Raw genomic sequence first — 15,949 nt, 5'->3', positions numbered from 1 at the left:
CTCTCCTGACACGTCAGAGTGCATAGCAGATACTCCCTGCTCCCGAGTGACAGCTCCCTGACAGCTGAGCATCGCCCACGGCACCAGAAGCAGCACAGGGGAGGCATGAGGGCAGCTCCCACTCCAAAGCACTGACACTTTATTAAGCCCAGGTATTTCAGCCTGCACTTGCTAGGGGGTTTATGAGTGCCATTACTACCAACATTTCTTTCTGTTCTAAAGAAAATGAGCTCCTGACACTGAAGAGCAAATATATGCCGGGGCAATTAGCAAACACACCGGACAACCTCAGTTCCTGTCAAGACACTTCCACCTAGCCCTCCCAGGAGAGCTATTACCTCCTGTCCCAGGAAAGCCTATTCCTGTCTCTGAGCATGGTGTCCTTGCCCCTGGGTCCACAGCCAGTGGCTCTTTGCTGCCTTGACAGAGAAGTCAGGGCCCTGTGTTAGACATTTGGAAGGACCTCTGGAAGCCTGAATATTCTGTCAGCATTACAGTTGTATCAGCACCTTCCAAAAGTGGAGTGACAAAGCAGTGAGCAGCTCAGGGGCTGGACTGATACCACCCCGTGTTTCTTCCCTGATCCCCACAAACTCTGGTCATATCCCAGACAGAGCAGAGTTGTAGCCAGGGCTGCACTGGGGAGGCATGTGCCCACACTGCATCAGATGAGAGTTGTTAGGTCAGGATAAACCATTCTGACATCAGAACACACTGTTTTGGAAGCACAGGGAGGCACCTGTACCTGTTCACGTGGGACAGCTGGAGCAGTCAGGGCAGGTGAGGATACCTGTGCAGATGTTAACTAACAGCTGCACTTGTGGCCATTCCCAATATGCCAGTTTTCTCTCTCAGGTATTTCAGCTACAGGAGCTCGTTATGTAGCTGTGCCAGTCCTTCCTTGGCTGCTCTCTACCTTTTTCAGTTCTCAGTTGATGTAACTTTTCCTAAGATTAATGCTTCAGTGTTCTCGACTCAGGCTGCATCCTTCCATTTAACATGGGAAGAGGGAACATTACATCCCAGACTAAAAACCCGGAGATCCAGCTCCTGACATGGGCCAGCTCTTGCAGGGATATCCATAGGCCCCATCACTGAAGCCCTTGCAAGCAGAAGGACATCCCCAGAGCAGGCAGCAGCAGCGTTTCAGCTCCAGCAGCTCCATTCTGGCATCTCTGACTTGCTATAGCCGAGCTCCACCTGCACTACACCTCCCTATGTGCTTTCTGCTGCATCTTGGGGCAACCCCGTGGGACATCGGTACCTCAAAACCTCATGGACGGACTGGGAGGAAGGTAAGGGCCATCAGAGCCTGATGGGCGAGGGTGGACACGTCTCCATGCCCTTGATCAGCACTGGGATATTCCAGGAGCTTAGGAAACACCTGCCTGCTGGCTGAGACAGACTGATGGGAACTATGGGGTGAGGACAGCATTTCCATTTCTGAGGGGAAGAGGCAACAAAGGAAGGAAAGGAGTGACTCCGGGAGACACAAAGAAATTCAGCATGTGTACTATCTGATGTCCATTGAGGAAGAGGGCACCTGATTAGAGAAAGCTGAACACAGCAGGAACAGAGCAGGAGTCACTCCCAGGACAAGCAGCGACAAAACTCACTGCTGAGATTTCTGGCATGTGTGTCTCCTTTTTCTGCTTTCAGGACCAACGTCTGCTGTGGGAGACCCCTAAAGCCTGACACAAGAGCAGGGTGGCTCCCACCCTGCTCCCGCAGCTCAGGACTTTGGTGGCAGGTGAACCAATGCCTCAGAAGCCAGAAAAGGAAAAGCAGAAGCACAGTCAAGTTTGCTCTGGCACATAGGAGCTGCAGAACCAGCTACACACTGCCAGACTTCTCTCAGCTCACCAGCCTCATTGCACAGATGTGTCCAGGAACCACCACAGCTCAGCTCAGCTCTGGGGACCAGCTCTTCCCATGCTCTGGCTGTTCGCTACCACTTTGTCCAAGGCTCGGGGAACTGTGAATCTGGGCTGTGCAGCTGCTGCAGAAGACCTGAGCTGTCTCAAGTCCTTGGCAGGGCCATCTGACCTCTGGCATTTTCCAGCAACCTTTCTCTGCTGAGGAAGATCAGTTCCAGCCTGCCAGCAACTGAAGGGCTCCATAGAGAGCACCTGGTCCAGCCTGGCAGACGGGTTCCAACAGACATAGTTTGGCATCAGCTGGTGGATCAAAAAGCCAGATGGGATGGGGGCAGTGGTACCACAAACTTACCCATCACAACCCTAAAACAGCCACTGTGGAGTGTAAATGGGCTGGGCATTAACCAAAGTCACAGTGTTATAACCAGCCAAGTCACAGCTTCTGGGCCAAACTGTGGAGGCCCCGTGGCCTTGTGGCACAGAGAAACAAACACCCATAAAACATCTTGTATCTACAAGAGCTCCTGCACCACCACCCCCCACTCTGACCCAGCAGCTCCACACCTTCAGCAAGATGGGAAGACTATGTTCTCCTATTCAAGGTACAGAAACATTCCTTATTTCTCAGAGGAGATGAGTTATAAATCCAGCACCACAAATTGTTGCTACCAACCGCCAAAACCACAGGAAACGACAGGAAATCTGAACAGTGAGAGCTCTGTACAGCTCCAAAGATTTCCTCCAAATCTTCTACTTCAAGGCTCCCCAAAGCTTCAGCTGGAACTGAGACATGGGAGATGCTTCCATCTGTTCTAAACCTGCTTGTCAAAACAGACTCCTCACAAACACAGCACTACACTCAGGAGCACCGAAATCTTGGACAGCTGTTGGGAAAGGTCACAACACAGCCACGAGTTCTTTGCCAAATGTGTGTTCATGTTGTTGTGGCAGTCCACAATGATTCCATAACCTCCTGTGATACTCCTCTGAGCTCGCAGAAAGCCATGCAGCATTAAACAGATATTGTGCATTTCCAGAAGTCTTTGTCTGCCTGAGGTCTTGGAAAGCTGAGAAGCCACACTGACTTGGGGTGAACAGGCAGAGGAGCTCCCTCAAGTCAGCCTTTCAGTATGGACCTAGAAACCAGCACCTAGTTTTAAAAACTCTTGGTGGCATAAAGAGGAATCAGCAGATAACTGAAGAACATACACACACCCCATACTTGTTCTCCCACCACAGACAGGGAGCAGGCAGATCTGTACAGCGTTCCCTGACACAGCCTGTTATGCCTGGACCTGCTCCCTCTGAGCCAAGCCTAGCTCAGATCAAGGATGCTGCCACGCTACTTGCACCTGTGGGATGTAGCTCTGCAGGAATGCTTGGGAAAGCAGCAAAGAGTGAGCAAGAGCAGAACGACAGTGAGCTTTGGAGGAGAAATATCCTCAACCCAATTCCTTCTGAATTTTTCAAAGCCATGCTTCCCCTGACAATCCTGCCCATCAGAGCACTGTCCCACAACTTTGAATCCACCTATGCTTTTTGGGGTTTTTTTCAGAAGGATGATAACCTGAAGACCTTCACTTCCCCAAGCAAAGCAGAAACAACACAAGGTTCCACAGGCGACGTGCTCAGCAGCACAACACATAATTCAGTGCCAGGGCAGAACCAGAACTCTCAGCAGGGCTTTTAACAGAGTTTGCCATTATCCAAATGATGATGGGAACAAACTTGTCCTTCCAGCAAGCACAACCTTCTTACCTGGAAGGTGCCATGCTGTGGTGAGGTTCTGTTACCGAATCCACACACCAAGTAACCAACTACTTGTGTTGGCGGAGTGGTTTGCAGTAACTTTCTCATGTCCATAGCTTTAAAAACCCCTTGCCCTCCTCTCCCCCTGCAGCTCACGGTGCTGTACCGAGCACAGCAGGTGCAGACAACAGGAACAGCATACACACACAGCTTTGGGAGCTGAGACCAGCCCGCTGTGACACACAACGAAACCCTTCCATCCTCCAAAGTAGCTCAGCTGAGCAAACCAGGAGCAGAGGGAGCCAGAGGTGGGAAAGGTCACCTGTGCACCCCCCTTTCCCAGCCCCGTCCCCCGGGCTAAGTCAAGCTGTCACGGCTCCTTCTGACCTGATGGAAGGATTTGCATATGCCCCGAAGCCAGCATGACTGACAGCCCTTCCACTGTTATCCTCACTTGTGTAATTGCAGCAGCTATTCTTGTACACTGAAATGTCTAATCTTAGCAAGCCATGGAGCTGCTGGGTAATATGGACCAGCCGGGAATTTCCATGCAATTACTCACTACTGCTACTGGCACTTACTTTGGCTGGTAAAAGTCCTTCTTGTCCGCCGACCCCAGGCTCTGCAAGACACAAAAGACAGATGTATTTATTTTTTTAACCCTTTGCCAAGCAAGTATCACTGATGATGATGTGTGGGGAAGCACTGAAAGGCACATGTCTGTTATTTTCCGGCCCGATGGATCTTAGTGTGCTGGCTGGACAGGACAGCAATAGGCAGAGCCCACAGCAGCCAAAGATGTAAAAATAGAGAGTTAAACTAGAGGTGAGAGGATGCATTACATCTGAACTCCATATACTCAGGCATGTGTCTCCTGCAGAAGTGTGGCACCGTGTGTCAGGGGGGAACTCGAGTCCTTTCAAGTCTGCCCAGCTGGAAAGAGGACAAAGTGCACAGTTTGGTGGAGGGGCTGAGCCACCACCACTGCAAAGACCCTCTGGCAGGTCAGGGGCTGAGCCCCAGGCACACAGTTCCTGCCAGGAGCAGGACAATAAAATTCTTCTGCCCCAAGCACATACAAAACTGGGAAGCAGAGACAGTCCCCATGCTCGCTCAGGTCCCCATCCCTCCAACTCCTCCCCCAGCATGATGGAGTAGAAGTTTGAGAGCACCAGAGATGGGCTGTGCCACGGTCTCCTGTGAGACCCCAGTGAGGCCAAGCACGCCAAGGGGTCCCTGGGGGCGATGGGCACTGAACACACCCCACCTGGGGTGTGTGGCCAGGTGTGTGCATGACACACGCGAGAGCATGTGCTCAGCTCCTCACGCCATAAGGACAGGGCTGTGTGTGCCCTACACACATCCCAGTCTCTTCCCCAACACACCTTGTCCCAGAGGCACCCACAGCAGGGATGGCTCCAGCCCTGCTCCGAGCTCCAGTGCATGACACAAGCTCCCTGAGCACACAATGGTACCTGCACCAAGGGACGTGCAGGGCAGGCTGTGCCAGCACTGTGGGATGTTCATGGCAGGTGGCACCAGGACAGACAGACATAGACGCACCAGACCTGGGTGTCACCACAGCTGTTGCACCGCCACACCCCTCTTCTTCTCCTCCTCCTCCTCCTCCTCCTCCTCCTCCTCCTCCTCCTCGGGATGATCCTTGTCGTGCACCCTGTGGGGTGGGGGGCAGTGAGCAGCAGTGGGGGTGGTCCCGCCGCCCTGTCCCCTGTGCCGGTGTGCACAGCCTGGCGGGCACCGCTCGTGCTCGGGGCTCCGGGGTTGCTGTTGTAGTTTTGCTCTGCGGTTGCCAGGCAATGGCGAGCTCCAACTCGAAACAGCGGGAGCAGAGGGGCCGAATGCTAATCAGGCCCGCAAGAGCGATCCCAAAGCTTCCCCTTGCCAGCCAAAGCGAGCTCCCACCAAAGCCAGCAAGGAGAGGAGGACCCCAGCCTTTAAGCAGGCAGGGATCAACTGTCACCAAAACATAACCAAATGGGTACTCTGGCCAAACCAGCAAGATGGGGATGTGGTTCTGTGATGGGTAACCCTCTCCATGGCACGGAGATGTGGGCTCATCAGCAGCAGAGTGGGGAGGCTGCAGGCACCCAGGGCACAGGGTACCTCAGTCTGCATATGTGACATCCTCATGCTCAGCCCAGGACACACCGAGGTCTGGGGGTAGAACTGGGAGCACACGAGGAGCAGCTTCCCTTTGGGGTGGGAAGCTCATTGGGAATGGCTGGAGCTGTGCCAGGGAAGGTTTAGGTTGGATCTCAGGGAAAGGTTCTTCCCCAGAGGGTGCTGGGCACTGCCCAGGCTCCCCAGGGAATGGGCACAGTACCGAGGCTGCCAGAGCTCCAGGAGTGTTTGGACAGCACTGCCAGGGATGCCCAGGGTGGGATTGTTGGGGTGTCTGTGCAGGAATAGGGGTTGGCCTGGATGATCCCTGTGGGACCCTTCCCACTCAGGAGATTTTGTGATTCTGTGGTTCTAAGATGTCACCTGCCCTGGTGCCAACTGTCAACATGCAAGAGCTTTGAGCAGCCCATGGCTGTCCCTGCTGCTCCTCTGACCCCACAGCAGCAAGAAGCAGCAGCAAAGCCCCACGAATCAATGACCAGATACCAAATTGGGCTGATCCAACACTGGTACGACCTGCCCGGATAGGTGGTGGAGTCTCCATCCTTGGAGATATCCAAGACCCACTGGACATGGTCCTGGGTGTCCAGGATAATCCAGGACAGGTGATCCTGCATTGATTCGGCTGAGAGATTTCCAGGAGATCCCCAGATCTCCCAAAATACTCCATGCATTCCTGAGGTAGCAGAAAAATGAGCACAGCAGTAACTGCTCAGGGTGAGTGATGGAACCTGAGTGATGGGAGCTGTGCTGCAAGCCCACAGCACACTCAGGAACAGCCCCAGTCCTTCAGCACAGCATTCCCAGGTGGTATTTCCTTACTTCCTTAAACTTGCACCCAAAACCCAAAGTGGTACTTCCCGAACTATGGATTGGTTTCAACAAAGTTCATGAGCCACGACAAGTTCAGCTCCTTGTGCTCTCTGTGCTAGTGGGAATCATGAAGAACTGCTGATATTTAAGGAGAAATCACTCACAAACAGCATTCTCAATGCTATTGAAACAACCTGCACCTCATAGCCAAACCCTCCACCTAGCCACACCTGAGGTCCATGGGAAAAGCTCCCATCAATGCCACAGCCAGTGAAAAACAAAGATTTTAGATAACTGGGATAAAAAAATGAGGAACTAACTTTGCAGAGAGATAAAAAAAACTCCAACAATGAACTGGGCAGTGATTACAGCAATGATGAGCCAAAATTACTAGTTTTAAAGTTAATGAAGAAAATAGCAAATAAGGAGGAAAAGCAGAATTTCAGCAACAAGTCCAAGGAATTGGGCCTGGGACAAGACCAGGAGCTTTGAATCAGCTGGTGGCTCCACCGCCAGCCCAAAGTCTGACCTTGAGCCATTTCTTCCCAATTTGTGCCTCAGTTTCCCCATATTGCCCATGCTCAGACCTTTGCCTCCTTACTCTCTTTCCATAAGAGATTAGGATCATGCCCAGCAGGCAAATGCATAGGTCAAAAAGTGGCCAAGGGAAGGGTAGGATGTAAGGAAGCAGGGTCAGGCAAAGGGAACACACATCCTGGATCTTAGGAAAAATGTTCTGTCACTGGACTTGAACAATTTCAACACCGCCAAGTGGGAGGGATAGAGCAGGTTTTTTAGCACTCACTAAACAAACCAGTGTAGTGGGGACAGGTCGTGACCTTACTGGGAGCTGGGACTGGCTTTTCTTTTCCTGCATTGTGCCTGAAGTCTGGGAACTGAAAGAAGCAGAGGAGCAAAAAGTGGTCTGCTGGTTTCCTGTGCCTTCTGGGAGGAAAGATCAATTCCTCCTGGACTGAGAGGGGATCTGCAGGCTTCTATCAATGCAAATAAACAATAAAAGCTCAAATGCCGTGTGTGTGCATGCTCTGCTCCTGGATGGTCTCCAGGCTTCTGGAGGAAGGACTGCTCGTGGCTCCTGTGCATCAAGGCACAGCTGGGGATGGCAGAGGGTGCAACTACAGTGTGGCTCAGCTCCCAAATCAATCCTGCTGCTGCTCAGGGTGCTGGGAGCCCCCAGCCATCCTGAGACAGAGAGAGAGGAGCATCACCCAGCTGTGAGTCCCTGTGAGCCCCACGCCGCAGTGTGAGTCACCCTCCGGCAGGACCCACTGCTGCTCCTCACTTGCTCACTTCACTGATGACTCAGGGCTGAGGAAGCACAGTTTAAGGCCCTTAATGACATAATTTTTATTAGCTTGTCTTTCTAAAACAAACACCTCAAGCGAGGCTTGCACCCATCTCCACCCTTTCCTCCTGAGACACCGAGGCAAAGGAACTGTGGGCGTGGGCAGCACAGAGGCACCTGTGGGAGCAGCCCCTGCTGCCCTGGCATGTGGCACTGGGCAGGGCAGCCACCAAAACCTCCCAGGATATGTGCTCCATCCCTTCAGTGCCCCAGCAGGGCCAGGAGAGGAAGGCGGGACACAAGGGTGCTGTCCCAGGTGATGAATGCCCCCTCCCTGGAAGTCTCCAAGGTCAGGTTGGACAGGGCTTGGAGAAACCAGGGATAGTGGTAGGTGCTCATGGCAAGGGGTAGGGCAGGATGAGGTTTAAAGTCCTTTCCAACCCAAACCACTCCTTGATTCTATGAATCTGGGCCAACAGGGATGCTTGAATTTGTTTGTTTAATTTCACTTTTCAGGCACTAACTAAATAATTTTGTGAGCTACACAATGTAGGTAAGATAGCAGCCCAGATTCCCTAGGCCAGCTCATCTCCAGAGCCAGCCCTGCTGGTCCCTAGTCAGAATTAGCACAACATGCTGCAGACAGAAATGATGAGTGATTTAAAGTAGTGTGCTGAATTCCAAAATTCAACCATGCTGGGGAGATAACAGATCTGGGTTTGGAAACAAGGATGTTCACGGAGGGGCTAGGACAGAGGTATTGTTTTATTTATTTCTAACCCCCAGCAGACATCAATCCTGTTGTACTTTTTCCTCTTGTAAATGTTGCCAAGCATAATCTTGGCTCATCTTTTTTCTAGGCAGTGTCCCTGGGAGAACAAAGTTATTAGCAGTGTCCCTGAGCTGCACTTGGAGCTGGGCTGGACAGATTGCAGGAGATTTGGGCACGAGCAGGAGGTGCTTGGCCCCCAGGGCAGGGCAGGTTTTGGGCACCAGGGCTGCACAGCCTGTCACCCCCCATCCTGGCTGTCCCTCTGGATCCTGTGGTTCTGCTCCAGGCACAGCCATTCCTCAGACTCCGTGTATCTGCAACATGCTGCAGTTATGAGTAATCAGGAGGTGATGCCTGACTGTCAGAAGGGGAATAAAATTCAGAGCCTGGCATGTGAGTGGTTGTTTGGGAGGAGGAGGAAGGAGATGGCAGCCCCCCCCCCCCAGCTCACAGCAACCTTCCAAGCACGGGCTGGAGCAGGGCCAGGCTGGGTACTCCATGTACCCCATCTCCCTCCAGCCTCTGGCAAGGGCTGGCTGAGGAGCCAAAGGGCTCTGGGAATGCTGCCTCCCCTCTGTGGACTTCAGCACTCATCCCACCTGCCATCATCTGCCCCCAAGACTGCACTCCTCAAACAGCCCCAGCACTGCCAGGGCCCTGAGCTAATATAGTCCCAAGCAGCCCCACAACATCAGCTGAGGCCAGATGAACCCTCAAAACCTAAAACTTCAATTTCAGGCTGGATGAAGTAGATTGCAGAGCTGAAAATCACAGAGGTAACTCCTGCCTTCAGTATGGGTCCCAGCCTGGAGGGAGCTCCAGGCCACCAAGCTGGGGGCAGCCCAGATTCCCAAAGGCCATCCTAGATGGAGAGCAGACCTGCCTGTGTGCTAAGTATGGAGAACAAGGAATGGAGAACTGGGCTGTCTAATAAAGGGTGGATGATGCAGCAAAACAAATCTGGTGGCAGTGGAGAGGCCAGGTGAGGCAGACAGGACTGCCCAGATGAGAATAGCTGGCTCAAGGAAAGGAGGGAAGAGAACACAACCCACTGGGAATCACAGAAGGGTCTTTGTGGGAGGATGGTTCTTTGGCAAGGCCAAAGCACCCGTTGGACCACGGGGAGGAGGGGTGTGAGCCATCAGACCCAGCCTCTCACCATCATGATCCTGCCTCGACTGCAAAGGATCCAAGGAGGGAGCGGTGATCCCCCCAGACCCAACCCAGCCAGGGGAGGATGCCAATGGCTCCAGCACATTCATTCTTCTACAGCTGCCTCATCCCAGCCAGCTCAGAGCAGGAGCCTGACCCAGCTCTCACACTTGTCTGCAAACAGCCCTGACCCTGTGCACACACATGGGGCAGTGATGCACATCCAAATTGGGCTTTGAGTCCAATAAAAGGTGAAAAAACAAGCTGGAAACCAGAGAGACACTGAGGGGGGAAGGAGAAGGGAACCATGACTACGCACACATGGCACACTGAAGTAATCCAGAGAACAGAACCAAGGCCTTGCAGCCAGCCCTCAGCAGGGCAGCAAACTCCACACTCGGGAGCTAGGCAGCCCCTGGTGTCCTCCAGACACCTGCCCAGGACACCACAGACCCACTGGGGAAGAGGGACTGTGTTTCACTGTCTCCCTGATGCCACAGCCTTGCTCAGACACCAACCTGACCCCAGCCCCTGACAATGCCAGGACATCCTTCTGTGGGCAGGTGGGCACCACCCTGCTCCAGCTCAGCTCAGCACAAGCTCAATGGCAACTCTGGCTGCTCAACCACCCTCACAGCTGGGACCCAGGAGGGCAGGCCTTGGTGGTTTCTGGGGCCTTAAACACAAACATAAACCTGGTTCTTTGAAAAATAGGGTGAGCACCAGAGGATGGTGGAGCACTGTCCAGCGTCCCCAGGGAATGGGCACGGCCCCGAGGCTGCCAGAGCCCCAGGAGTGTTTGGACAGTGCTGCCAGGGATGCCCAGGGTGGGATTGTTGGGGTGTCTGTGCAGGAACAGGGGCTGGACTTGGGTCCAGTTCTTATTGTCCAACTTAGGTCCAGTTCCTGTGGGTCCATTCCAAGGTATTCCATGATTCTGTTATCTCCACCCAGCCTCTCCCTGAGCCCCAGGGCAGTGATGGGATGGGCTCTCCAGGACAGCAGCCCCATCACTGGCCCCTCACTCCGAAGTATGTCTCTGCAGCTCAGCTTGGCCCTGCCAGCAGGTTGTTACACTCTTCAGGGCCAGGCCAAGACAGAACAGTGTCAAATTTCCCAACACCATTCATTCTGCTTCCTCTTCCTTCTCCTGCAGCCCGGAGCTCACCCCTACAGGTGCACTGCACAGTGGAACAGGGATGTGTGTTGGAGCAGGAGGAAGGAGCCAGGCCCTGGTTCCACAAAGCCATGCCAGCATGGTTCCAGGGACCCCCTGCCCCCACTACCTCCCTCCCACAGCAATGACACCCACACAACTGGGCTGGCTGCTGCACAGACCCTCAGTGACTTGGGCTTCTCATCAGCCCTGAAAAGAAGAACAACTCCATCCCAGCCTGCCTTCCTGCGGGAGGAAAAGTGAGTCTGCTCGTGAGCATCGGCCAGCACCCCCATTAAACAAGTCCCTTTGCATTCGCTCCTTGCCCTCCCACCCCTTGCAGCATCTTCCCAGCCCTGCTTTCCCCAGCTGAGCCTCTTCCCAGCCACACTCCCCGTGCCAAGGGGAGCTCACCCACAAACCCCTCGCAGCTCACACTATGCTAAGGCTGACCCAAGCTTCAAAGCATTTCTTTACTGAGAGCTCATCCAGGAAACTTTGCTTTCCCCAGTGCTATTGTAGTGCTGCATGCCTGTAGGAATTCATTCATGCTCAGACAGCCACGCAGGCACGCACAGGCTCTGTGCTGGAGTCTCCTGTGGAAGGAGCTCCCAGAGCCCTGCCGGGGCCGGCACAGGCAGACCCTGCACTTGCTGCTTCTCGGATGGAAGAACTTGTCAAATTGCTGGCAAAACCACGGGGGCTTGTAAACCTGCCAGCCCCACAGCACCCAGAGTGACACGCACACACAGGCCTGGGCACCTTGGCTCCCTGCTGTCGCTCATGCAAGCCTCGGGAGCGGCAGGAAGCTGCAGGATGTGCCGGGGGAGGCTCAGGCACAGGGTGCACAGTCGCCCATGGCCAGTACCACCCGTACTGGGCTGCACATCCTCCCTTCTCCACCTTCTTTTTCTTTCTTTTTCGTGATTACAGCCTGCAAACCATTACAGCAGCTTGGAGCACATCGGGAAGGAGCTGTGCTTGGGCTTAAGTGTTTGCAGGATCAGGGCTGAGCTGTGGAGCTGAACTCGCTGCTATTTATAGCGAGGAGCCCTGAGCACAGCACGCACTGGAGAGGAGCGTGGCCAGGCCTTTGCTCCTGCTAAAACCTGGTGGGTTTTTTATTTTGCCTCATTTTGGGGATGTCAGCTGCCTGATCATGAATTGCATTCATGTGCTGCTTGGTAGTTACAAATGGTTTTGTTATTTTTTAATCTTTGGGAACACCAGGTCATAGAATCACAGAGTGGTCTGAGTTGTAAGACACCTTAAAGCTCATCCCATTCCACCTCCTGCCATGGGCAGGGACACCTTCCACTATCCTAGTTACTCCAAGCCCCATCCACTCTGGCCTTGAACACTTCCATCCTCCTACATATTTATACTAGTTTATAGGTGAATTTCTATCTTTCATCACTAGTTTAAAAAAAAGGCAGAAAAGGAAGCTGGATCCGAGTAACAAGTTCCCAGCTCCCAGGGCCTGCAGCTAATTAATTTCACCCTGTCCTCCAGCGTGCACTTCACACGTGGCCCTGCATGCCCGCAGCCTGGCTGGGTGTCAGCAGCCCGGCAGCAGCTCTGCCCACCAGCTCAGCTAATTATAGCATGGGGAGCAAACGAGGGTGCCCTCCCTGCCCTCCTCTTCCCTCGCTTCCCCCCTCCTCCCTCCCCTCCCTGCTGGTAGCTCCACTGGGACCCAGGGCTGCAGCTCGGGCTGGGGAAGACCTTTCCCTAAGGCGCCCAGGGGGACCAGTGAGCAGCACAAGGATGAGTCTCTAGGAGACTGTCAGGGGTGTCCAAGGGCGCTGATATCCCTAGGGGTACCTGGGCAGGGAGCAGGCCTCCACTATACCCCTACCCTCACCCTACCCCACTGCAGAGCCAGGCTGCTGGTCCCACCCCATCCCTGCTGTCCTTCCAGCCACCCCACCTCTCCTTGGACACAGCTGTGCATCTCCATGGTCTCTCCCGCTGCCTTCATACACCCCCCCGCACCAGAACCCCTCCAGTCTGCCTGGAAAACCAAGTTCATGGGAATGTCCCTCTCCTCCAGCAGCCTCAGCCCCTCGACAAGGACAAGGCACTAGATGTAAGTGAACCACAGTGGGGTGTCCCATCTCCACTGCCTGGGGTTTGCTGCCCCACAGGGGAACCTGGGCACCACAGACCCCCGAGCAGGCAGCAACGCCTTCGTCTCAGTGAGCGGGACCAGGACCAACAAAGCACAGCACTCTCAGGAAGTGTCCCTGTCATCATACCACCCCTGGGGTAACACACATGGAAAACAGGGAGGATCTGAGCAGAGCAGGGATCCAGGGGACCTGGTTGGTCACCCACCCACAAGTTATTAACAACCAGGGCACACACGAGACCTGCAGGGACACGAACAGAACCCACACTCGCATGAGACGCAGAACCCTTTCATGAGACACAAGGCTGGAATGGGTTGGAAGTGACCTTAAAATCTCATCTCATTTTATCCCCTGCTACGGGGTTCTAGCTCTGTCCTACCTGGCCTAAAACACTTCCAGGGATTCAGAGGCAGCCATGGCTTCTCTGAACAACAACATCCACCCAGAGTTCAAAATACCATTTTTGACATCTCTCATGCTTTTGGCCCTGGAAGTGGCTCCCCAAGGTCACACAACATTTGACTTAATCAGTGTAAAAGTGAATCCCCACTCCCAGGAGTGCGGCTGCCAGCACAAAATGATTTTAACTGCTCCTAGTCCTGGAGGAAGAGGAGGGCTGTTTGCAGAATGACATGCCTACCATAAAACAAGGATGCTCCTCACAGCTGGCCTCTTCATCATCCTCCTCCTCAGTACCCAGCACCAAGCCCAATGCACGGGAAGCCTGCTCCTCCTGCAGTCCTCATCTCTGGGAAGCTGTAGGGCTGGGCAAGCTGGGTGCTACAGAAGGTTACAACACGCTCCTGGGGTGCTGCCTCAGCTTTATCTCAAGCCAACAGAAGCTAACATAGGCTTTGGTGAGGACAAGGACAGATGTGACTCGGAAGGAGCAACTGAGTTCCACCAACACAGAGCAAACCCACTGCTTAGACATAGCAGGAACCACTTCACTGCCTGGGTAACACTGAAAAGTCTGTTCTAAGCACCACCATCACTGGCCCAAGGTAACTCCTCTAGGCCTAAAACTTCACTTTTACTCTCAAGTTAAAAATGTTTGGTTGGTTGTTTTTAAATAGGGCTTGTAACTACATCAACCAACCCATTTCGGAGCAGCAACCTCTCTGAAATTCATATGAAGCTGTGTGTGCCCCATCCCTGGAAGTGCCAGTGTGGATAGGGCTTGGAGCAACCTTGGATGGTGGAAGATGTCCCTGCCCATGGCAGGGGGTGGATGAGATGGGCTTTAAGGTCCCTTCGAGATGGGTCCCTTCCATTGCAAACCACCCTGTGATTCTAGGATAATATGGTACAGATTTTTGGGAGCATCACCAATGTGAGCAGAGAAAAACTTACAAGAACTTTATCTGTTTTGGTCACAAGTGGTGCTTTAAGAAGAAGGAGCCCCTGGAGCTTTGCACATTTCTCTTGGAACTGCCTTTCCTGAGGGATGGAGGCACTGGTTCAGTCCTGGCTGCCCATTTCTCATCCAGACAGGAGGGAAGAAGGAGCCAGGGGATGATGATGCCCCTCCATCCCCACAAAGCACACAGCTTGCCACAGAGCCACCCCACCTGGTAGTCAGATTGAGGTCAGCAGTAAGGTGGGGACAATGACGACCTTGCTATGTCCCCAAGTCCACCTTCCCAAGTGGAAAGGGACTGAGGCAGCCAGTACCTCACTGCTCCCACAACTGCATCCATACCCTGAGCATTTACAAAGGCTCCAGCCAGCCAACCACCACCAAATATTTAGGAATCAGACTCTATAAAGGAAGCACAAGACACACTACAGAATAAATTGAGTACATTAGAAAAAACCCAGAGAGGAAAAATAGATTTTTGGAACGTGTTCTCAATCTCATTAATTGGGAAGACAGCCTTGGGGGGGGGGGGGGGAAATTATTATATCCTCCCCAAACCATTATCCGCTTTTCAGAGTGTATCATATGAAAACAGTTATATAAAAGAATAAATTATATTTGGAATGGCAAGAACCCCAGAATAAAGCTAGGAACTCTGATGTTCCCATATAAAGATAGGAGACAGTTATCTGTTCCAAATTTTCCAGTTTTCTGCTGCGCCAATTCAAATTCACTACATACCAGCATGGCCATATAAAGGGGACTCCACCCATGTGAGCTTGGAAAGAGCAGTAATCCCCCAAACTATCAATTTAATGTATGGGGATAGAAAATGAGGGAAGAATGTACTCCCAGAAGGAGCGCTCTGTTAACGACATGGCACAGGGCTCCAGAACGTGCACACAGGAATATCATTTACAGAGATTTTTGCATTGTGAGACCCGAGCTGAAATCAAGATTTCTGCACGCAGACGCCATTCATGCTGCAAATTAAATGTCCGTTTCCAGATCCAACGTGAACTTTATTTTTGTTTTATTTTCTACTATTTGCTCAGTGTCACGTTTCTTGGCCGGCACTAGGAAATCATCTCTTCCTTGGGGGTTTTTAAATTAATTTTCAGCCCATCTTGCTTGGGCTCTCCTGAGAAGCAGAGGAGTGAGGATGGCTGAGGGCAGGGCTAGCACCAGGCAGGGTCCTCTCAGCCTGACGCCTGTGGAGGTGCTCCAGTCCCAGCCTGAGATGTGGGTGCTGACCATAGCACTCAACCATGCAGGAACCCCCACTCAAGCAGCCTCAAGCTCCCCCTCACTCTGCACTGGATCTGAGGTGGATAAAAATCCTCCTTTTTCCTGGATTTCTGCAGATGCAACACAGCACTAGGGATGCTGTTAGCATGAGCACATGGCACTGGTGTGGGCTGGGGCACAGCAGCAGGGGCCAGGTGACAAACACAGGAGGCAGAATGTGACCCTGAATCTGGCCACACACT

At 53.0% G+C, this 15,949-nt stretch overlaps 1 protein-coding gene across 2 annotated transcripts in view; it reads right to left on the bottom strand.

Moving 5' to 3' along the window:
* Positions 1–15,949, bottom strand: part of LOC106861690 (ankyrin repeat and fibronectin type-III domain-containing protein 1-like) — a 169,614-nt gene that overhangs the window by 75,639 nt on the left and 78,026 nt on the right. For both annotated transcript variants that reach the window (XM_088174688.1, XM_088174689.1), the window contains exon 3: positions 4,208–4,248. In XM_088174688.1, coding sequence (XP_088030814.1) covers positions 4,208–4,248 — 41 coding nt within the window. The remainder of the gene's footprint in view (positions 1–4,207; positions 4,249–15,949) is intronic.

This window comes from Sturnus vulgaris, chromosome 16, assembly GCF_052056855.1.
Source record: "Sturnus vulgaris isolate bStuVul1 chromosome 16, bStuVul1.hap1, whole genome shotgun sequence".
Taxonomy (NCBI): Eukaryota; Metazoa; Chordata; class Aves; order Passeriformes; family Sturnidae; genus Sturnus; species Sturnus vulgaris.
Note: the sequence above shows the minus strand (reverse complement) of the source record. Positions and strands in the feature narration are given on the sequence as shown.